At 40.8% G+C, this 21311-nt stretch overlaps 1 protein-coding gene across 2 annotated transcripts in view; it reads left to right on the top strand.

The window, feature by feature from the left end:
- Window positions 1–6501: 6501 nt before the first annotated feature.
- Window positions 6502–21311, top strand: part of LOC134660131 (monocarboxylate transporter 13-like) — a 31851-nt gene continuing 17041 nt past the window's right edge. For both annotated transcript variants that reach the window (XM_063515840.1, XM_063515841.1), the window contains exons 1-5: window positions 6502–6785; window positions 13911–14033; window positions 16690–16833; window positions 18193–18319; window positions 18974–19153. In XM_063515840.1, the coding sequence (XP_063371910.1) occupies window positions 6665–6785; window positions 13911–14033; window positions 16690–16833; window positions 18193–18319; window positions 18974–19153 (695 nt within the window). In that variant the 5' untranslated portion in view covers window positions 6502–6664. The remainder of the gene's footprint in view (window positions 6786–13910; window positions 14034–16689; window positions 16834–18192; window positions 18320–18973; window positions 19154–21311) is intronic.

The raw sequence follows: 21311 nt of genomic DNA, 5'->3' as shown, positions 1-21311 counted from the left end.
TTTGGAAGTGTCTCCCGCGCAAACTATTCAGTTTAGAAAAAAATGATATTAGAAACCTCAATATCATTTTTGAAGACCTATCCATAGATACCCCACACGTATGGGTTTGATGAAAAAAAAATTTTTGAGTTTCAGTTCGAAGTATGGGGAACCCCAAAAATTTATTGTTTTTTTTTTCTATTTTTGTGTGAAAATCTTAATGCGGTTCACAGAATACATCTACTTACCAAGTTTCAACAGTATAGTTCTTATAGTTTCGGAGAAAAGTGGCTGTGACATACGGACGGACAGACAGACGGACAGACGGACAGACAGACAGACAGACATGACGAATCTATAAGGGTTCCGTTTTTTGCCATTTGGCTACGGAACCCTAAAAATATACGAATAGACCTCCTGGAGGTCATTGAATGCTGTAATTTTAGCTCACCTTACATGTTTATGCGTAGCGCGTTCATTGCGTTGTTTAATGCTAATCTTTTTTTTAACAGTACACCTCCGCGTAGTGATTTTTTTTTTGCAAATCAGATGCCAACCATCTCTAAGGTAGGTATAGGTACCTATGTCATTTGGATAGTATATAAGATGGAGTTTCTTGGTAAATTAACCATTATCTGTCCAAGTACGCACATTTGTATATCACTACATAGTATAAAACAAAGTCGCTTCCCTGTCTGTCTGTCTGTATGTATGCTTAGATCTTTAAAACTCGCATCGGATTTAATGCGGTTTTTTAGGGTTCCGTAGCCAAATGGCAAAAAACGGAACCCTTATAGATTCGTCATGTCTGTCTGTCTGTCCGTCCGTCTGTCCGTCTGTCTGTCCGTCCGTATGTCACAGACACTTTTTTCTGAAACTACAAGAACTATACTGTTGAAACTTGGTAAGTAGATGTATTCTGTGAACCGCATTAAGATTTACACACAAAAATAGAAAAACAAAAACAATAAATTTTGGGGGTTCCCCATACTGTGAACTGAAACTCAAAAATTTTTTTTTCATCAAACCCATACGTGTGGGGTATCTATGGATAGGTCTTCAAAAATGATATTGAGGTTTCTAATATCATTTTTTTCTAAACTGAATAGTTTGCGCGAGAGACACTTCCAAAGTGGTAAAATGTGTCCCCCCCCCCTGTAACTTCTAAAATAAGAGAATGATAAAACTAAAAAAAATATATGATGTACATTACCATGCAAACTTCCACCGAAAATTGGTTTGAACGATATCTAGTAAGTAGTTTTTTTTAATACGTCATAAATCCCCTGAATACGGAACCCTTCATGGGCGAGTCCGACTCGCACTTGGCCGCTTTTTAATAGATAGAGCGATTCAAGAGGAAGGTTTATGTATAATTTGTTAACCCGTGCGAAGCCGGGGCGGGTTGCTAGTTTTGTATAAAAAGATTTCATTCAGTAGCTTAAGAACTAGATCATAGATTTAATGCCATTTAACATAATTCCGGAAAAGTTTTAACACCTACTTCACTGTATAGAAATTTCTTGTAACTAAACAGTTTATCTTTATTTATGCAGGCCGTAATTTGCGGTATTTGAACGTATCATAATAGAGGTTTTATGATATGTGCGTATATAAATTTTTTGCCGGTACTAAAAAGGAACTCTCATTTCAAAACATAGCTATCATCACATGACACGTTGTGTTCTGAGACCTCAACTCTGGTGTCGATACCTATCTTCACGAGGGCCATTTTATTTAAAGTTGTCGCCTACACTTTTTTTTTCAAAATTGGGATTTTTTTATGTTATTTCTACTCAGAATCATGAGCTCTTTTGATCCTAATAGGAGAAAAAAAGTGTCCCAAAATGTCCATACATTTTTCGATCTTTCCATTCCGTGACCACCATACAAAGTCTATGAAAAAGGGTAACGGAATGGGAAAAAACCTTGGAACACTTTTTTCTCCTAGTAGGATACAAAGAGCTCGTGATTCTGAGTAGAAAGAAATAACATAGAAATTCACAAATTAAAAAAAAGTGTAGGGGACAACTTTAAATAAAATGGCCCACGAACGCCCTTGACATGACATGTCATATAACATGTCATTAAATTCCTCTGACAATAATTACTTGCGTGACAACGCGTAATACAATGCCTTTATTAAGCACACGTCATCTGCTGTTGTCATGAATTATTCCGCTATTAGAAATATTAGTGCTTAATAAGAAATATTGCGTGTTTAGGTAAGTATAGAAAAAAGGCGGCAAATTGAAAAAAAAAATATATAATATGAATTGGCGCCTTTTATTACAAGCTTTTATTTAACTTGCAATGTACCTATGTTTGTTAGGGTCAAATCTTGCAAGTAAAATTTGACCCACTTCCCGGTTTCCGATGAAGCTGAAAATTTGCATACGGTGTGTGTAAGTCGGGTAACAATGCAATATTATGGTACCATTGAGCTGATTTGATGATGGAGACAGGAGGTGGCCATAGGAAATCTGTGTTAAAACAAAACCTAATTGTGTTTGGGGTTTTTTAGAATTGTCTCGATGAGTATTATTGAGTATTAGTTGCCTGTGGAAAGAGAAGTGTAGTCAGCAATAAAAGCTTGTACCAAAAATGAAATTTTTGCCAAAAACTTATTCTACTGAGAAAAGTTTGCCCGAGTATAGATGCCATAGCATCAGTATGGATATCAACAAGAAACAAAAGGAAGTGTGCAAGGCTGAGAGCCAATCAGCGGCGTTTATAATTGATTTCACGGCGCACGGTCGCAAATCGATTTGCGGTTCCGACTATCCCTTTACGACCTCCGTTATTTTTTTAAGCTAGAGATCGTGAAGCGATTAGACACCTCTAGACGGTCGGAAAACTCGGGAGTAGCTCGAAAACTTGCTTAAGCTCCCATCTCCCATCGGCTGTTCTATAAGCCCTTTAAGTCTTGGCGTTGGTTTTAGGGACACCCCTGTGTTGAATTGAAAGAATCCAAATCGTATTTTTGGGATACAGACGACGGGAATGAATTCCATTCGTGTCTTCTCGATTAACAATTCAAGTGAAATGCTGCCAGCGTCTTCGGTACAGAGGCTATTTATAGTTTTATTTAGTTTATTCATAGATTGGCTTAGTTTTCAATATTATTTATAGACGAACTAGTGTCATCTTTGTATATTAATCAATATTTTGTTAGCTATTTAAACACATTTTTTCCCAACGTTATCACACTTAGGGTCAAGGGGGGAGCAGTGGCTCGGTAGAAAAAGGCCGGGTACAGTGGCTCACTCAACCTAATATCAACAGAGGCGATATTTGGGCGAGTGAGCCACAGTTCGAGCTGAGCCACTGTTTCCACGAACCAAGTTGGTCTCATATGGTTGGTTCGTTCTTTCAAGTTCTTTTTCACGCCAAGAATTCTTAAAGGTGTCGTGACTATCATAGGCTGTGTCCATAGCAAGAATGCTCAAGTGTTAGCTTAATGTAGCTATCACGGTTCATGAGATACAGCCTGGTGACACACAGGCAGACAGACGTATAGTGAACTCTTCGTAATAAAGGTCCCGTTTTTACTCTTTGGGTACGGAACCCTAAAAATTAAGCAAAAAGTACTTGAACATACATTACACATGTCACATACAAAACTGTAATAAAAGTAAAAAGCGAGGAATATTTTCGGTTTAATCTTATCCAGTTACAGGCTTTACGGCTTTAAGGCTTTTAGCGGTTTAACTAAAGTCGCAAACAAATAGAAACCTACTCACGTACCAACACTTACTTACCTTGATAACGGCTTAGTAAAGTAAGCTGAACCTAAAAATAAATCGTGGAGTATTTCTGCTAGGTACTAGATCAAAGTGAAGTAAAGTAAAGTATTTATTCATTGTTAATTGTGTACCGACATAAGATATCATATACAGGAGATATTGAATCAACTGTTGCCCATTTCGAGCATACAATATGATCTTAAAACTACTAACTGTACTAGCTTACTGACTAACTTCGAACAAAGATTGTCAACTTGGACAAAACCAACCACCGTCTGTCCCAAAATTAAATACAGTAACAAATTTTTGGTTTGCTTGGTCTGAGTCTAAACACGCAACTACGGCTAATCCGGTCCGTGGTAGAAAGTGCGAGAGCCGAAGGCTGGTGGGGTCCCTTTAATTCCCATAAAGTTTTAAGTCATAATGTATTGTTTGTCATATTATCATAAGTCATAAAACTGAAACCGTTAACTTTTCAGGACTTTCGTAAGTTTATCCTATTGGCAAGGTGCGAAGTCGGTGGAGGGGGAAGTGGCGCTGATCGTCACAAACACAGGTAATCTTATGGAATGTCCGCCATTAGTACTAGCGGCAGCCGCTTGAACTAATTTTACTCCATAAGATTAAACGTAGAAAGTCCGCCAAAATGAGGGCAGCATCAGTCGTGCACCTAGCGAATAAATAGGTGGGGTTAGGTTAGGTTTGTTTTATGACAATCCTGAAAAGTGACGCGTTTCTGAACCAAATGAATTATGACTAACGAAAATGCGGGCAAACAATACATTATGACTTAAACCTTTTGGTGCACACCAGAATCCAGCGGCAGCGTGGGCCTCGAGCCAAAAAGTCTGATTTGCGCTTTGTGACCACTGGGCCAGACGAAACAAAGAACGAACTATAAATGCAATGTTATCGTACACCATGTGGTATGTACACTATGTGGACAAGAAGCGCTGGTGGCCTAGCGGTAAGAGCGTGCGACTTGCAATCCGGAGGTCGCGGGTTCGAACCCCGGCTCGTACCAATGAGTTTTTCGGAACTTATGTACGAAATATCATTTGATATTTACCAGTCGCGCGCTTTTCGGTGAAGGAAAACATCGTGAGGAAACCGGACTAATCCCAATACGGGCCTAGTTTACCCTCTGGGTTGAAAGGTCAGATGGTAGTCGCTTTCGTAAAACTAGTGCCCACGCCAATTACTGGGATTAGTTGCCAAGCGGACCCCAGGCTCCCACGAGCCGTGGCAAAATGCCGGGACAACGCGAGGAAGAAGGAGTTATCGTACACCATTAAAAGGTGATAGGTGTAATACATGTAAACACAGCGGTCGCCGCGCCCGCCCATTCCCTGAAACGATTAGGCCGGCTTCAATTCTGCAGGCAAACTCAAAAAGGCCGTATGTCACTACAGTTCACATATGGTTACACCTTTTTAGGTTTAGCAAAGAACTACTGACAAACAGTTGGCATTTGTAACGTGATCGTTTAATTGAGTGTATAGCAACCTAAACATGCCACTCATGCTGTGAGAATGTGTATCACGATTTTCGTTTAATCAATGAAGTTTTAATTACTTTTTTCTACTCCAGCACTTAAATGTGTCAATTAAATGACTGACAGTGATATCTAAAGCAATGTCATTTGAATGCTTTGTCTATAGGCTCATAAGATGACTGCTAGCAGTCATCTTATGAGTATAATACAACTGCTTTATTTTTTTTAAAGATACAAGTTCCGATCATCTTGATTGAAAGAGGTATGTTTTCATTTACAATAATAACTCTTTTTTTTTTTAAATAATAACTCAATTTTTTTTAAATAATAACTCTTTTTTTTTAATAATAACTCTTTTTTTTTAATAATCTCTTTTTTTTTTAATAATTGCAGCTGTCATAGAAAAAGTAATGTATGCAACAGCTCATAATTGGTTCTTAAAATTCTCGGGTCTTTTTTTACAAAACTCGACCCTTATTATATCACTGTTGCATAAACTACTATAAATCACTGACGTTATTGTTGTAACTTGTAATAATAGTGACAGAGCGTTTTTTTTTATTTGTTGCCATTTTTATATAGTTTGACCTTTTTTGCCACTTTTGTGTTATTTCTACTCAGAATCACGAGCTCTTTCGATCCTAATGGGATAAAAAAATGTCCCAGTGTTTTTTTCCTATTGTGTTACCATTTCCCCATATACTTTGTATGGCGGTAACAAAAAGGAAAGTTTGAAAAATGTATGGACATTTTAGGACAGTTTTTTCTCCTATAGGGATGAAAAGGGCTCGCGATAGTCGCGATCCTGACTAGAAATAACACAAAAGTGGCAAAAAAGGTCACAATATACAAAAATGGCAAAAAATAAAAGAAACGCTCGACAATATTCTTTCTCAATCCAAAGCACATTACATAATACATAATAGTAACTCATACAGAAGTCTTACTGTCTACCAAGGTAGTCCTTGAAGTAAGTGTCTACTTACTAATATTAGGCTGGCGCGATGACCCAAAATGAGTCTTGGCCTCCAACACAAGAGCACGCCACTTTTGCTCGTTCCAGAGCGGCACCACGCCAGCTTTCGACGACGTCAAGCCCACGGAGATCTGCCTCCACTCTATCTGCCCAACGATATTTAAGATAGCCACTCACTCACTACCTAACTCACATACTCTCTCTCACTTTCTATAGTAAAACCGAATGCGAACAGCTAAACATGCTGTCCTTCTCTAACTAGTAGCACGTCAATATATATTTTGGCAAACCTGTTATAGTATCAAAATTAGTAACACAACTTTCTATTCTTTCAGAATTACCAACGCCAGCCAAACAGAAGACTGATATACAATATACACTACATGCTATGTAGAATTATACCTACAATAACATTCCATTGACAACGCGGCATGAGCGGCGGCCATTTTGTAAACTCGTAGAAACAAGATGGCGACGGCAGTGAAGACGGTGGTGGAGGCAGACGAGGCTGAGAAACTTTTGGAAAAGAACAGGGTGACGGTGGTACCGCAGGAGGATGGGTTGGTGTCGGTGAAGAGCTCCAAGAAAGGTGAGAATCATCTCTATTCTGTATAGAAGAGAGCTAAGGCACAGCGGAATCTCATTTTGTTCACGTGGGGTTATTTAGCCCGGTGAAGTATTTTACATATGGCGCCAGTATAGGTTTTACCTGTCAATGTTTTTTTTTTTAATTTTATGGGCTGGATAATTTTGTATAACAAAACTAGAGACAGATAAAACCTATGCTGGCGACATCTACGAGTACACAAACCATACACAAACATTCGACAGTTTCCAACCTGTATTTATACTTACCTTATGCATACTTCAAGATGTTTATTGTATTATAGCCTGACCAGTAATATATGATAATTGTCAAGAGGGCGCTGTTATTCTCATGTATAGGGTGACAATTCAGTGTAGTATGAAAAAATTAGTTCCAGTGAAATTCCGCAACATGGCGCACCCTCAATAGATCCTGGTTCACCTATAAATATGTCGAATTTATAGTTTGTCAAAGAACTGTCTCATTTCAAACATAGCCAGAGTGAAATAGTGAATCATACTCTTTGTCTTACACTAGTACTAGCACCCAAAAGAAAAGCATGAGTATAGTTTTTTTTGTTCTTATTTACTGACAATCTGGTTTGACCAACTATATGTTGAAAATAAAATACAATCTTCGGAAAACATTTTAGAAAATACACTTCTCATATGTCAATTACCATTGCTGCAAAATCTACCCTCTTTTTTTTGCATAAGGAATGTACGGTAGTCATCCATTTCTAGTTGACAGATCGAATAGTCATCCCTGTAAAAGTCAAGCATGTTATATCAAATATCACGTAATAGTTTAAATAATTAGTGTTAAGTGTTAAAAGTTGTCAATTATGAATACAAAGAAAGCTAGATACAAGAAGTTGAAGAGTGAGTATCTTTTTATATACGGATTATCCAGCGTTTTGCTAAAAAAGACACGGAATCTTTTCGAGATGTTTCCAAACTTGGAGGCTCTGGCTGATTGGATTTTTTGATAATATCGTAAGTACCGTAAATTCAGCCCACTATGGTCTAAAATCTCCAAAGTTAAGTCTTAACATCTTTGTACAGGTGTGTGTATTTGAATGTCACACTTCTAGGGCAAAATATTTCATAAATATATTCAAAAAACGTTCTCGAAAAAAAAGCTACAAACATGGAATTATTGTTCTTTTTTTGTTTATGAACAGGTATGTAACGTTTGTCGGTTATCGGTAAAAAATGTTGCTACTACTATCGCTGCTGTACTATCGAATTGACATGCTTATAGCGTGAAGTTAATTCAATTCGTCACTAACACTCTTTTTATTCATACATATAGGTATTAATTGCTGCGTTGTGCGCTGGCGAGGTGCTCAAAATGTTCTTAGCATGGCTAAGTGCAGATCATTTTGAACACCTTGCCGGCTTGCTGCTGTTGACTACTCACAATATAAGTATTTTTTTGTAGGTAATATATATTTTCTAGTTTGTGTTTTGTATTTTATTTCTGGATTTAATTAAAGTTTAAGTTTTTAATTGTTTGTTGTTCGAAATACGAATAACTTTCTCATTTCTCATACAAATTGCTCCAGTAAATCTGAACAGAATGACTGACGTAAACATACCTCATACATTTGATTGATGAATGAACAAGCAAATCAATTATTACGTAAATGAAAGAATAGTCACGTGATTGATTTAGTCACGTTAATTAATATTCGACCGTATCGTGAGCGTTCTAACGAACCGCGAACTTATGACTTTTTGTATTTCGAGGTTATGGAAAACTATAACTGCTTAGGTAAATATTTACGATAGATTCTATTGTGGTGTGGCTAGGGTTTGCAATCCGGATCCGAAATGTATGAAATTATCCGGATCCGGATCCAGATCCGGATATTCCCATACATTTCGGATCCGTTGTGCAAATTAACCCTAGATGGGGCATATTGAACCACAATGACAGCATTCAGTTATACTTACACTTCGTGATTTTTGATGATGTTCTCGGAAATTTAAAGAAATATCCTAAGGAAACAAAGGAAACTTTCTTTTTGGAAAATTTTGATTCCTATACGAAATTATAAGAAGATTCCGGAAACTTCTCTAATAGAAATTTCGCAATTTTGGAAATTTCCGATGGCACATCAGACATCAATGTTATATTTATTATATTTTCCCTGAAAACCGTTATATTTTAATTCTAACACCATACAAGCTCGTGAAAATCTCCATATAGGTACCTACACTAGGTACCAAGCAAGCAAGTGTAAAAATATGGGTGTAGACAACTTACTCAAAAATACGTCCCATAGTTCTTAATTCGCAGACATAAGAGATATGGGACGTATTTTTGAGTATGATTTGTATACTCATATTTTTACACTTGCATGTACAGTTATTCTTTATGACGTCCGTATTAATGCCTATACTCTAATAGAACTGCTTAACGCATTATATCCCTTATACAAATAAGAATAAAACCTAAACTCCTCTAAGATGGTATTAAAAAAAGGAAACTGTAAGAGCAAGGATACGCAAAACGCTTCAGTATCACGCGATATATCTAAACAACGGTCGTGGGTGAAATACAATAACTAGGTTTACCATTTATCTCAGGCGGTTAAAGTTTCGCAGTGATTTTATAGTAGAAGGTTTGGGACTTGAGATGCCAAGGATCATTGCGCTGTTCAGACCCCAGAGTAGAGGGGAAGGGGGGGCAAGACGGGGTGGCGGACAAGACGGGGCAAGCGGCTTAAATCACGAAGGAATTAAACAATCAGGTGCGTGTTACCACCTGACGTCGCGACGCTATGTTGTCCATTAGTCGGCGAAGTGCATAAATAACTATAGGCATAGAGAAATAAGTAAGACAAGAGTGCTCACTCCATACATCAGTTCAGACTATTAATTTCAGTATCTACATCTAGCATCGAGTAGCGGAACTATCAGTACTGCTATTTGACAATAGATGTAGCACCGACCGGAAAGTCTTATCTCAACAGCATAAGACTTTCCGGTCGGTGCTACATCTATTGTCAAGTAGCAGTACTGATAGTTCCGCTACTCGATGCTAGATGCTAATAGTCTTTTTGGTACTAAAACTGATGTATGGAGTGAGCACTCTATGTATTTTTTTCTCTATGCTATAGGTGCCTCGCGGTTTTTTTTCCAGAAATACAATATCTAGTACTTAAATAACCACATTTCAGACAATACCTTATCAAGACCCTGCCTATGAAGCCGGTCCTGGGTTCGAATCCCGGCATTTATTTGTGTGAGCACAAATATTTGTCAGTGAGTCATGGATGTTTTCTGTATTTAAGTATTTGAATATTGTATATATCGTTGTCTGAGTACCAACACTATCACCAACACTCAAGCCTTCTTGAACTTACTGTGAGACTTTTAGTCAATTTGTGGAACTAACGTTCAAATTGAGAACATCGTGCCCCTGAATCCCGTAAAAGCTAGTCGGCGGAGACACGTGTCCTGCGCGTGGGCGGGGTACGTTCCGCGGGGTTATTCTGGCGAGCAATTACTAACCTAATAAGGTTAGAAATAGCTTTGGTTTCATTCCCTATGATAAAGACCTATGGATAAGATTCCCAGGACCTCTTCAAGACACCCAAAAAGAATACGTTTAGAGAAATAAGACCACTCCATTTATTTATTTATTTAATTTATGTATCAAATACATATATGTATACTTTTGTGACTTTATGACATTCCTACTCGTATAACTGATGATTTCTTCTACGGATGAAGCTATTTGGTTAGGATTTCCCCTAACTTATCAGGATTTTTGGCCTTTTATCAGAATTGCGGGCGGATTTGGAGAGACCGGAAGTTTTTTTAGAAGCCTCAACGAATTACTAGAAACTAGCTGTTAGTTTGGAATTTTGGATATGGGTGGAGAAAAAGGAAGGATATGCTGTAGGTTAGGTAGGTAGGTCAGGTCGTTGGGACAAATCGCGAGTTCGCTTATAAAAAAAGTTAGGATTTCTAGGGTCATGTACGGACTTTTGTCAGAAATGTCAGAATGTTCCATTTTTCCTACATCAACCCGATACGTACGACTCTTTTCTTCAATAGTTTGTCGACTTGTGAACTAGTAAATATGTGTCCAGACGATCTGATCATAATTATACGGGAACTTTGTAACGGGAACCGTGTACAGAATACGTTCCCTCTGGCCCGTCGCCAGGGGCTATTAATAATTTAACTGCAGCCCATTTGGAGTTACTGGAACGTTCCATAACTCGCTAATTGTTCATCGCAACGGCTATTAAAACGTGCTCTAATAATATGTTTTGAATAGGTACCAAACCAAACACGTGTTGGAGACAAAGACAATGTAGTTTTGTGTTTAATAATCATTAAGTAATGTAACCAAAAAAAAAATGCATGTTATTTAAATTTAATGTGCAAGTGGTATTTTAAACGTCAAATTTATATGAAATTATAACGTACTAGCTGTTGCCCGCGACTTCGCACCCGTGGATTAGTATATTTTCCCCATACAAACTTTGGACCCCCATTTTACCCCTTTAGGGGATGAATTTTGAAAAATCCTTACTTAGTAGACCCCTAGACCTTATAAGGAACCTACTTGCCAAATTTGGACTTTCTAGTCCCAGTGGTTTGGGCTGTGCGTTGATTTAAGTCAGTCAGTCAGGTCTTTCACGTTTATGTATATAGATAAATGACACATGCATTGCGTGTGCTATCAAAATCGTTGCAGACTTACCTCGGTCTAACTCTAATCACATCTCAAAACTTTACTGAATGTATACCTAAAAGAAATAACAAAACATTAGGTACTCCCCGACCTTATGTTCACGTCTTTTGTTTAAAATACGATATCAAATTGCTTCAAAACCCTCTTTGTTTATGTGAAGTGACTCACTTCAGCTAATGGACGTAACTTGTTGCCGCTTTGTGCTTGTGCACTCACTGCAGTCAGCATCAGATATATCGGAGCGGCTGAGTTCCTCAAAAATATCAGAACACACTTTAACACTTCACAAATTTCACAATAGTCAATAGAGGCTCGTTCAGATATTTGTACAAAGTTCAGATATGTGTAAGTACTTTACATGATGCGAAATTTGTATTTAACTTGCCTACTTGCCCCTTCCCCCCTTCTCTAGGGCTTCTAGAATGGGGGCGGAATGGAAACCCTTTTACCAAACATAAGTCTAAGATTTGATGTTTAACCCGTGGAGCGCCCTAACAAGACACGTGTGCTAGTAACTAGTATAGGAGTTCCATACTACTTGATACTACGGTAATTCTGGGGCGCTCCAGGGGTTAAACTGCATGGGGACACCAGGAATCAACTCAAAAATTTTAATAAATTACTTTGCCTCTCTTGTGGATAAAATGCAACTTTCTCATTTGTTTTTCAGGTAAGTATAAAAAGAGCCTCTACGGGCTGGTGTGGTAAAAAATATGCTAAGTACAAACATGAAAAAAAAACTTACAATGAGAACCGTGTCACATGTGTGCTAAACCGTATGTAAGTAATTCAGCCAAGGCCGGACACACAATGGGTAGTTACAGAGATACGAGTGTGTATGGCAATGTTTGGCGTATCGTAACTGTTTGGAAGGACGCCTTACCGTTCTGCTAACCTTACACTTATTTATATAAAATCATGTTCAAACTTATGTCAACAAGTCTGCATGGAATGATGATTATGATGACGATGATTAACCTCGCTCGTCTGTGTATGAAAATGATCATGACCAAATTTATAGCCATCTTTTTTTTTATTCGAGAACGAGTTTTTCTGCTGTGTACGGCACGATATTGAACACACGATTTTAGACCCTACACCCATAAAAAAGGTTAATAAAAACTACCCTATGTCCTTTCCCGGGCCTAAAACTTTCTTCATACCAAATTTTATCTAAATCGGTTCAGCGGTTTAAAAGAGGTAACAGAGTAATTCGCAAATTACATATACCTTCTCAGTTGTGTATACGGCTGTAGAATACGATACTCTTTACTACGGTAAAGAGTTGTACCTATTTAAAATATTTCAGCCCCAAACACAGCTGAGTATATGTAATAACCTAGGTACTTGCACGTAGGGTTACCAGATCCAAATTTGGTATTTCCTGACAAAATTCCTGATTTGCGAATCGACTAAGAGGGAGTGGAGGTGGGAGGCGATCCTGACATTTCATTCTGGTAACCCTATAGGTACATGCACGTTGTAAATACTAGAAACCTCACATGATGGTGTCAAAATAGAAAAATATTAGGGTATACGAGATGCCTGTATACCTAATAAAATAACAAATAAGTATCTGGGAGACCGAGCTTTGCTCGGAAAACTCAAAAATGCGCGTTTTCCCAGAGATAAGATCTAGCTAGATCGATTTTTTGCCCCCGAAAACCCCCATATAGTAAATTTCTTCGAAATCGTTAGAGCCGGTTCCGAGATTGTCTGATCTTGTATATTTATACAAGAATTGCTCGTTTAAAGGTATTAGAATTAGATAATGACTCCACGGCCGATTCGGCCACGGCGACTGCTTCAACTCCGCTGTTGTCTCTGGTGTGCTCGCAAGTGGCTGACGTAGCCGATCGTGTTACAAAAAGTTCGCGAGCATTGCACGCACTTATGAAACATTCGCGTCTCACAATAGGCTACATGACAAATTTCCATTTATGTTATCAATCAATCAAGTTTGTTTTTAGGATCAAATGTCTCTATGGGACCCATTGCATTAAAGCAATACAAAAGTCAGAAATCATAGTCAAAGTCCGACAGTCGTACTTCACTCGCGAAACGCCCTGAACAAATTGATATGTGAACGTGACGTCAAGGTCACTGAGAGCGCATCTTGACGAAGTATGAACAAAACAGGAAAATTGCGTTTTTGTCGGTGAAATATTGCGTTTATGTATATAGTTGCTATACAATCTTTTTTTGGGTAAAATGTGAGGAATCGAATGGTATCCTTACTTATTTCGTTTTTGGAAGTAAATAAAATAATTAAATTTTGAAACTTTCAGGTGCTGTATTTTTGTAATACTTCCATATATTTTTTTAATTTCCACAATATTGTGATAGATTTAGTTATAAAATTCAACATGTGTCAAATACAATATTCTAAAGCGCCATCATCTTTGTCCACAGTAAAACTACCAGAGGATGAGTCTGCGACGGTCGGCGGCGGGCGGTTCACCATCGGGCCGGCGCCCGAACGCGACTGGGAGATGGTCCCGCCCGACGGGAAGTGGGGATGGTGCATTCTCGTAGGTAAACCAGCAGCGACCCATACACTACCAGACCTGCTAGCATGGGTTGCATTCTCGCGCGATACTCCATACTTGTGCGACTTCAATCATGGCGAGAACGCAGCTCATGCTAGACGGTCAGAGGATAAACCGACGGTCGGTGGCCGAGTCACCATCGGGCCGGCAGCGGGGCTAGGAGCTAGGAGATGGTGCATTCTCGTCGGTAAACCAGCAGCGACCCATTCACTACCAGACCTGCTAGCATAAGTTGCGTTCTCGCGCGATACTCCATACATCTTGCGCGACTTCAATCGTGGCTAGAACGCAGCGCATGCTAGACGGTCAGAGGATGAACCGACGGTCGGTGGCCGAGTCACCATTGGGCCGGCAGCGGGGCTAGGAGATGGTACATTCTCGTAGGTCAACCAGCAGCAACCCATACGGCAGAATTCAGCCTAAGGATCTTCAAAGTGATCAAAGACACTCGCACAGCTAAACTGTGGCATGATCTGTCAGCCGCGGTATTTCCAGACTGATACGACCTTCAAACCTTCAAGAAAAGGTCGTCATCGCACTTGCAAACCTTCTTGTGGTGCAGATGTCCATGAGCCACGGTAATTGCTTACCATCAGGCGATTCCTCCGCTCATTTGCGTCCAATATCATAAAAGGCTCCCTTAAATCTTAAGCAGAATCAGCGGTCTGCCTTGTTCAGATCTTGTCTGGCTGTCTTCTCTAGTTCACAGCCATCGGTTCCTGGACAAATACTATGAAGTCCAGCCTTAGTTATCCTAGGTACACCAGCGTTACAGCTAGTGTTGGGGGGATTTGAATACTCGACTTATTTTTACGAGACTCTGCGCTAAAAAAACTTCGGAGTCTTTTAAATCCCGAGTCCTATTTTATGTCTCTTCAAGCTCAACTCAAAAGGAATTGAGCCTCAAAGTAAAGACTCCATCAAAATTTAGTAAAGAAAATAAGCGTTATTGTATGATGTTGACCCTGTAATTTTCCTACCTGCCATTTTCTAATGTAACCTGCATCACTACATAGTATAAAAACAAGGTCGCTTCCTGCTATCTGTCACTATCTCACTATGTATGCTTAGATCTTTAAAACCCCTTCGGCCGTGTACGTAACCGACCTTTCGTAACTGGTAACGAAGGAAGAAAAAATGATCTTTGTATGATACTGGTTTCGAATAAAGATCATTTTTTTCTCGTACGTAATCAGTCACCATCTTTCGAAGGTGGTTCGTAACCAGTTACATAGTAAGAATTAATTTTCTTAATACGATCCTTCGCCTAGACTAAGTAAGGACTAGATTACATAACGACTATGTGAGCAAAACCAACTTAATTTCATCAGGTCTTGGTTGTAAAATGTCTAATTTTGTAAACCGTCTTAATCGATACATTCCTGAGTTGAAGATTAGACTTAACTAGCTCTTTTGTATGTATAACACCATTTAATATGTCTGTGGGGCATTGCTTAGAAATTTTACGTTTTAATTAGGTACATATTATAACACATGTAATTTTTTTCATTTCCTTACCTTTAGTTTAAAGTTATACTTGTAGACTACTATTTTGATGCTGATTGTACCATTAATTATTCCATCGCCGATTTTCAATATAAATATATACCTAAAAGAATAAACTGACTGACTGACTGACATATGAACGCACAGCCCAAACCGCTAGTTCTAGAGATTCCAAATTTGGCACGTAGGTTCCTTATAAGGTCTAGGGGTGCACTAAGAAAGGATGTTTCAAAATTCACCCCCTAAGGGGGTAAAATGGGGGTTCAAAGTTTGTTTGGAGAAAACCTCATTTTTTAGTAGTCTTAGTACGCCGGCGAAGCCGCGGGAAAAAGCTAGTTAATTACAAAGAAAGGCTTAATAGATCTATATTATCATTTAATTATAATTTGGTGCACCTAATACACTAGCAACTGTATAATGAATTAAAATAATTGCTTGGCGCATAATGTAATGATCCGTTTAAGGGCATAATTTAGTATCGTATTCCCGATTTAGGATCAACTCTTCACACCAAAATTTTGTTCTAACCGGTCATACTGCCGAAAGCAATATTTGTTTCAACCCGTCACAAGTAAATTTAGTTCTATTAAGTCACATAGTAATTTTGTAGCTATTGGTCACACTGAAAATCTGTTCCTATTCGTCATCCCGTCAATAAGTTCTAACTGGTCACAAGGAGGATACAGAATATAGAGTCTTCTTTTGAAACTTATTCATGGATATAACAGTTAGTCTATAACAGTAAGGAGTTTGAAGAGGTTTCATATCAGTATGTTACCTACGCTCAATGATGATTAAAACATTTTGACTCAGTTACGTATGAGGAATAGATAGTCTTTTTTCGTAATTTCAAATAGAAAATTTCTTCTCTCGTAACTATGGTTACGTACGAAGAAAAAATAATCTTTATTCGAAACCAGTATCGTACAAAGATCATTTTTTCTTCCTTCGTTACCAGTTACGAAAGGTCGGTTACGTACACGGCCGAAGGGTTTAAAACTACGCAACGGATTCTGATGCGGTTTTTTTTAATAGATAGAGTGATTCAAAGTTTATGTATAATGTGTTAACCCGTGCGAAGCCGGGGTGGGTCGCTAGTTTAAACTTTTCTTCTACATAACCTTAATCGTTTCCAGGTGCGACGCTAGTGAACATCCTGATCCCGGGAACGATCAAGTCCTTCGGCGTGCTGCTGGTAGAGTTCAACGACGTGTTCGAAGCGTCCGCCTCCGCCTCCAGCGGAGTAGTCGCCCTCTGCTACTTCCTCTACAGCAGTCTAGGTAACACTGGCACAGAATAAATAATAGAACTAGGTACAGAAGATTCACTATCTAACAAAACGCGTCTATTACGACTGATATGACCGCTAGGTGGCGCAAGCGCGAGCAGGTGTCCGTTCCGTAGCGGAGCGCGGCAACTGGCAAGACACCAAAATTGGTGTGGGCCATGCGGCTGTGGTTACTTGTACTTGTGTGGTTGGTTTGTAGGTACTTGTAGCGACACGACGAAATCGCGGAGTGAGCCGCGCCTGACACTGGCAATAGACAAAAAAAATATACCAGAAACAGTCTTCTTCTTCCTGCCCTCATCCCACGTTATGTAGGGTTGGCACAACATGTTTTTCTCTTCCATTCTCCTCTATCTTACGTCACCTCAGCACTCACTCCTTTCTTTCTCATATCCTCTTTCACACAATCCATCCATCGTTTTTTGGATCTACCATCCGCTCTCCGTCCGTCAACATTCATCCCTAACAGTCTTTTGCCTCATCATCTTCCTCGCGTTATCCCGGCATTTTGCCACGGCTCATGGGAGCCTGGGGTCCGCTTGGCAACTAATCCCAGTAATTGGCGTGGGCACTAGTTTTTACGAAAGCGACTGCCATCTGACCTTCCAACCCAGAGGGCAAACTAGGCCCGTATTGGGATTAGTCCGGTTTCCTCACGATGTTTTCCTTCACCGAAAAGCGACTGGTAAATATCAAATGATATTTCGTACATAAGTTCCGAAAAACTCATTGGTACGAGCCGGGGTTCGAACCCGCGACCTCCGGATTGCAAGTCGCACGCTCTTACCGCTAGGCCACCAGCGCTTTTTTCAGCTAACAGTCTTTTGCCTATATGGCATTTATCCCTCCTCATTACATGCCCCATACCACGCTAACCTACTAACCAAAAACATACTATATTATCGTAACGTGCGCTTGATGCGTGTGGTGTGTTACTGTTTTTACATCCATCCACACTGCAAGGAGTGTTATTTAGCGCGCGGTGGCGTACGTCCGTGAGCGTGTGTGGCAACCAACTGGATTTTGCACCTCATAAGGTGCGCTAATTCGTAGGTATAAATCCGAGCTTGCGCGGAGAGTTCTACAGGCCTGGTGCAGGTAGCACGGAAGCACTAGCCACGTCTACAGTTGCAATAGTAAAAGCTCCCTTAAGTCTTTCAAAGATGTACTATATACTGGTGAAACTGGCTCGGGTCTCGGGTGCCGCCGTGACGGACCTAGATGTCCAGGGCGATAGCTGAAAACGCCGGTTCGAATCCGACCTTCGCCACTGAAGGGCTCGGTCACTTTTTCTTTAGTTAGGTATGACATCTGTTTCAGTTTATAACTAAATTAATATTTCTCGTTTCAGGTCCCCTATCCTCCATCCTGTCCGTAAAATGGTCTTACCGGACGGTGACCCTCCTCGGAGGGACCTTCGCGGCCTTCGGCATGATTTTCAGCAGCTGGGCCTTCAACATTAGTTATCTTTACTTCAGGTGAGAACTATTTCTTTCCAAAGGAGTGTTATTGTTGGTCAAACCAATTTGGCAGTAAATAAGAACAAAAAAAACTATACTCATCCTTTCCTTTTGGGTGCTAGTACTATAGTTGTTTTTTTTTTAGCATTAGAAAGAACTCCACAAAAGCAAGCGTGCAGTTTTTATCAGGCTCTTTAATTGTTAATAATTATTGAATTATCTAATGTAGCATGGTCAATGCATATAATTTACTTCAAATTATTACCGCTTAAAGTGCCGGATTTGGAACCAGAAGCTTACTTCTGCGAAGTTCTTTCTAATGCTAAAAAAAACGAACTATAGTGTAAGACAAAGATAGTATGATTCTCTCCGTCTATGTTTGAAATGAGACAGTTCCTTGACAAACTATATTTAAGCGCACGGTGGCGTGCGTCCGTGAGCGCGTGACAACCAACTGGATTTTGCACCTTACGAGGTACGCTAATCGTAGGTATAGATCCGAGTTCGCGCAAAGAGTTCTATATCTAGTTTTCGTTATAACCTAAATTAAAACACTTGAAATAATTTAAGCTGATCAAAAACTATTTTTACACTTTCAGGCACAACAAGATTAATTGGATATACTAACTCACTTTTTTTACCTGCGTTTTTTTTTACTTTTTTTTTTAACAGTTTCGGGGCGCTAGTAGGCGCGGGCGCGGGTCTCGCCTTCCCGCCGACAGTCTACATCGTGACGTCATACTTCGTGCGTCTGCGCGGCCTCGCCAACGGCATCTGCATGTCAGGCTCCGCGTTCGGCTCCATCATACTGCCGCCCGTGCTGCGATACCTGCTCGAGACGTATGGCTACAAGTGAGTGTGCTTGTGATTGTGACGTCACACTACCGTCTGCGCGGCCTCGCCAACGTCTGCATGTCAGGCTCCGCGTTCGGCTCCATCATACTGCCGCCCGTGCTGCGATACCTGCTCGAGACGTACGGCTACAAGTGAGTGTGCTTGTGATTGTGACGTCACACTACCGTCTGCGCGGCCTCGCCAACGTCTGCATGTCAGGCTCCGCGTTCGGCTCCATCATACTGCCGCCCGTGCTGCGATACCTGCTCGAGACGTATGGCTACAAGTGAGTGTGCTTGTGATTGTGACGTCACACTACCGTCTGCGCGGCCTCGCCAACGTCTGCATGTCAGGCTCCGCGTTCGGCTCCATCATACTGCCGCCCGTGCTGCGATACCTGCTCGAGACGTATGGCTACAAGTGAGTGTGCTTGTGATTGTGACGTCACACTACCGTCTGCGCGGCCTGACCAACGTCTGCATGTCAGGCTCCGCGTTCGGCTCCATCATACTGCCGCCCGTGCTGCGATACCTGCTCGAGACGTATGGCTACAAGTGAGTGTGCTTGTGATTGTGACGTCACACTACCGTCTGCGCGGCCTCGCCAACGTCTGCATGTCAGGCTCCGCGTTCGGCTCCATCATACTGCCGCCCGTGCTGCGATACCTGCTCGAGACGTATGGCTACAAGTGAGTGTGCTTGTGATTGTGACGTCACACTACCGTCTGCGCGGCCTCGCCAACGTCTGCATGTCAGGCTCCGCGTTCGGCTCCATCATACTGCCGCCCGTGCTGCGATACCTGCTCGAGACGTATGGCTACAAGTGAGTGTGCTTGTGATTGTGACGTCACACTACCGTCTGCGCGGCCTCGCCAACGTCTGCATGTCAGGCTCCGCGTTCGGCTCCATCATACTGCCGCCCGTGCTGCGATACCTGCTCGAGACGTATGGCTACAAGTGAGTGTGCTTGTGATTGTGACGTCACACTACCGTCTGCGCGGCCTCGCCAACGTCTGCATGTCAGGCTCCGCGTTCGGCTCCATCATACTGCCGCCCGTGCTGCGATACCTGCTCGAGACGTATGGCTACAAGTGAGTGTGCTTGTGATTGTGACGTCACACTACCGTCTGCGCGGCCTCGCCAACGTCTGCATGTCAGGCTCCGCGTTCGGCTCCATCATACTGCCGCCCGTGCTGCGATACCTGCTCGAGACGTACGGCTACAAGTGAGTGTGCTTGTGAGTGTGACGTCACACTACCGTCTGCGCGGCCTCGCCAACGTCTGCATGTCAGGCTCCGCGTTCGGCTCCATCATACTGCCGCCCGTGCTGCGATACCTGCTCGAGACGTACGGCTACAAGTGAGTGTGCTTGTGATTGTGACGTCACACTACCGTCTGCGCGGCCTCGCCAACGTCTGCATGTCAGGCTCCGCGTTCGGCTCCATCATACTGCCGCCCGTGCTGCGATACCTGCTCGAGACGTACGGCTACAAGTGAGTGTGCTTGTGAGTGTGACGTCACACTACCGTCTGCGCGGCCTGACCAACGTCTGCATATTGAATGAATTTCTATTCTTAAAATGACCCAATACTATGATTGGTAGTCTGGCGCCAGTTTCTAAGATTTCTGAATTGCAAATCCTAATCGCAACTAATAAACACATTTAGATGTGAGCGCACATTTTAAAAGTGATTTATTTAGTTGGTGCGATGATGGAACATGCCACAACAACGATGTTTTGTGCAATATATGACAACCTTTGTTTAGTTTAAATTCAAATTCATAGAGCTGTGCGTGTTTGCGAAGTCATCAGCTCACATAGCCACTGTTATACCTAAGGCATGTAAACCGGTTTTTATTGAATTTAAAAACCGGTTATCACCGGTTATTTTATGTTCATGAGCTTGAAATGAACGTTAATTTGATTTAATTAACCGAAATTTCATTCAAATAAAAACCGGTTTACATTCCCTAGCCCAGCGGTTCTCAATCTTTTTTTTTGACGGAACCCTTTTGGAAAGCGAAATACTTGATGGAACCCTACAATAAAACAATAGTTTTTAGAAGTGTATTTTTTAAGCCAGAACGCTTATGGTGACGTCACACACGTGGGAACTCACGGGTTAATAAGCATAATAATTATGCTTATTTTATTATTCTAAATTCTTGCGGAACCC

This window comes from Cydia amplana, chromosome 26 (genome assembly GCF_948474715.1).
Source record: "Cydia amplana chromosome 26, ilCydAmpl1.1, whole genome shotgun sequence".
Classification (NCBI taxonomy): domain Eukaryota; kingdom Metazoa; phylum Arthropoda; class Insecta; order Lepidoptera; family Tortricidae; genus Cydia; species Cydia amplana.
The sequence above is the reverse complement of the archived record's forward strand: the minus strand, read 5'-3'. Positions and strand labels throughout refer to the sequence as shown.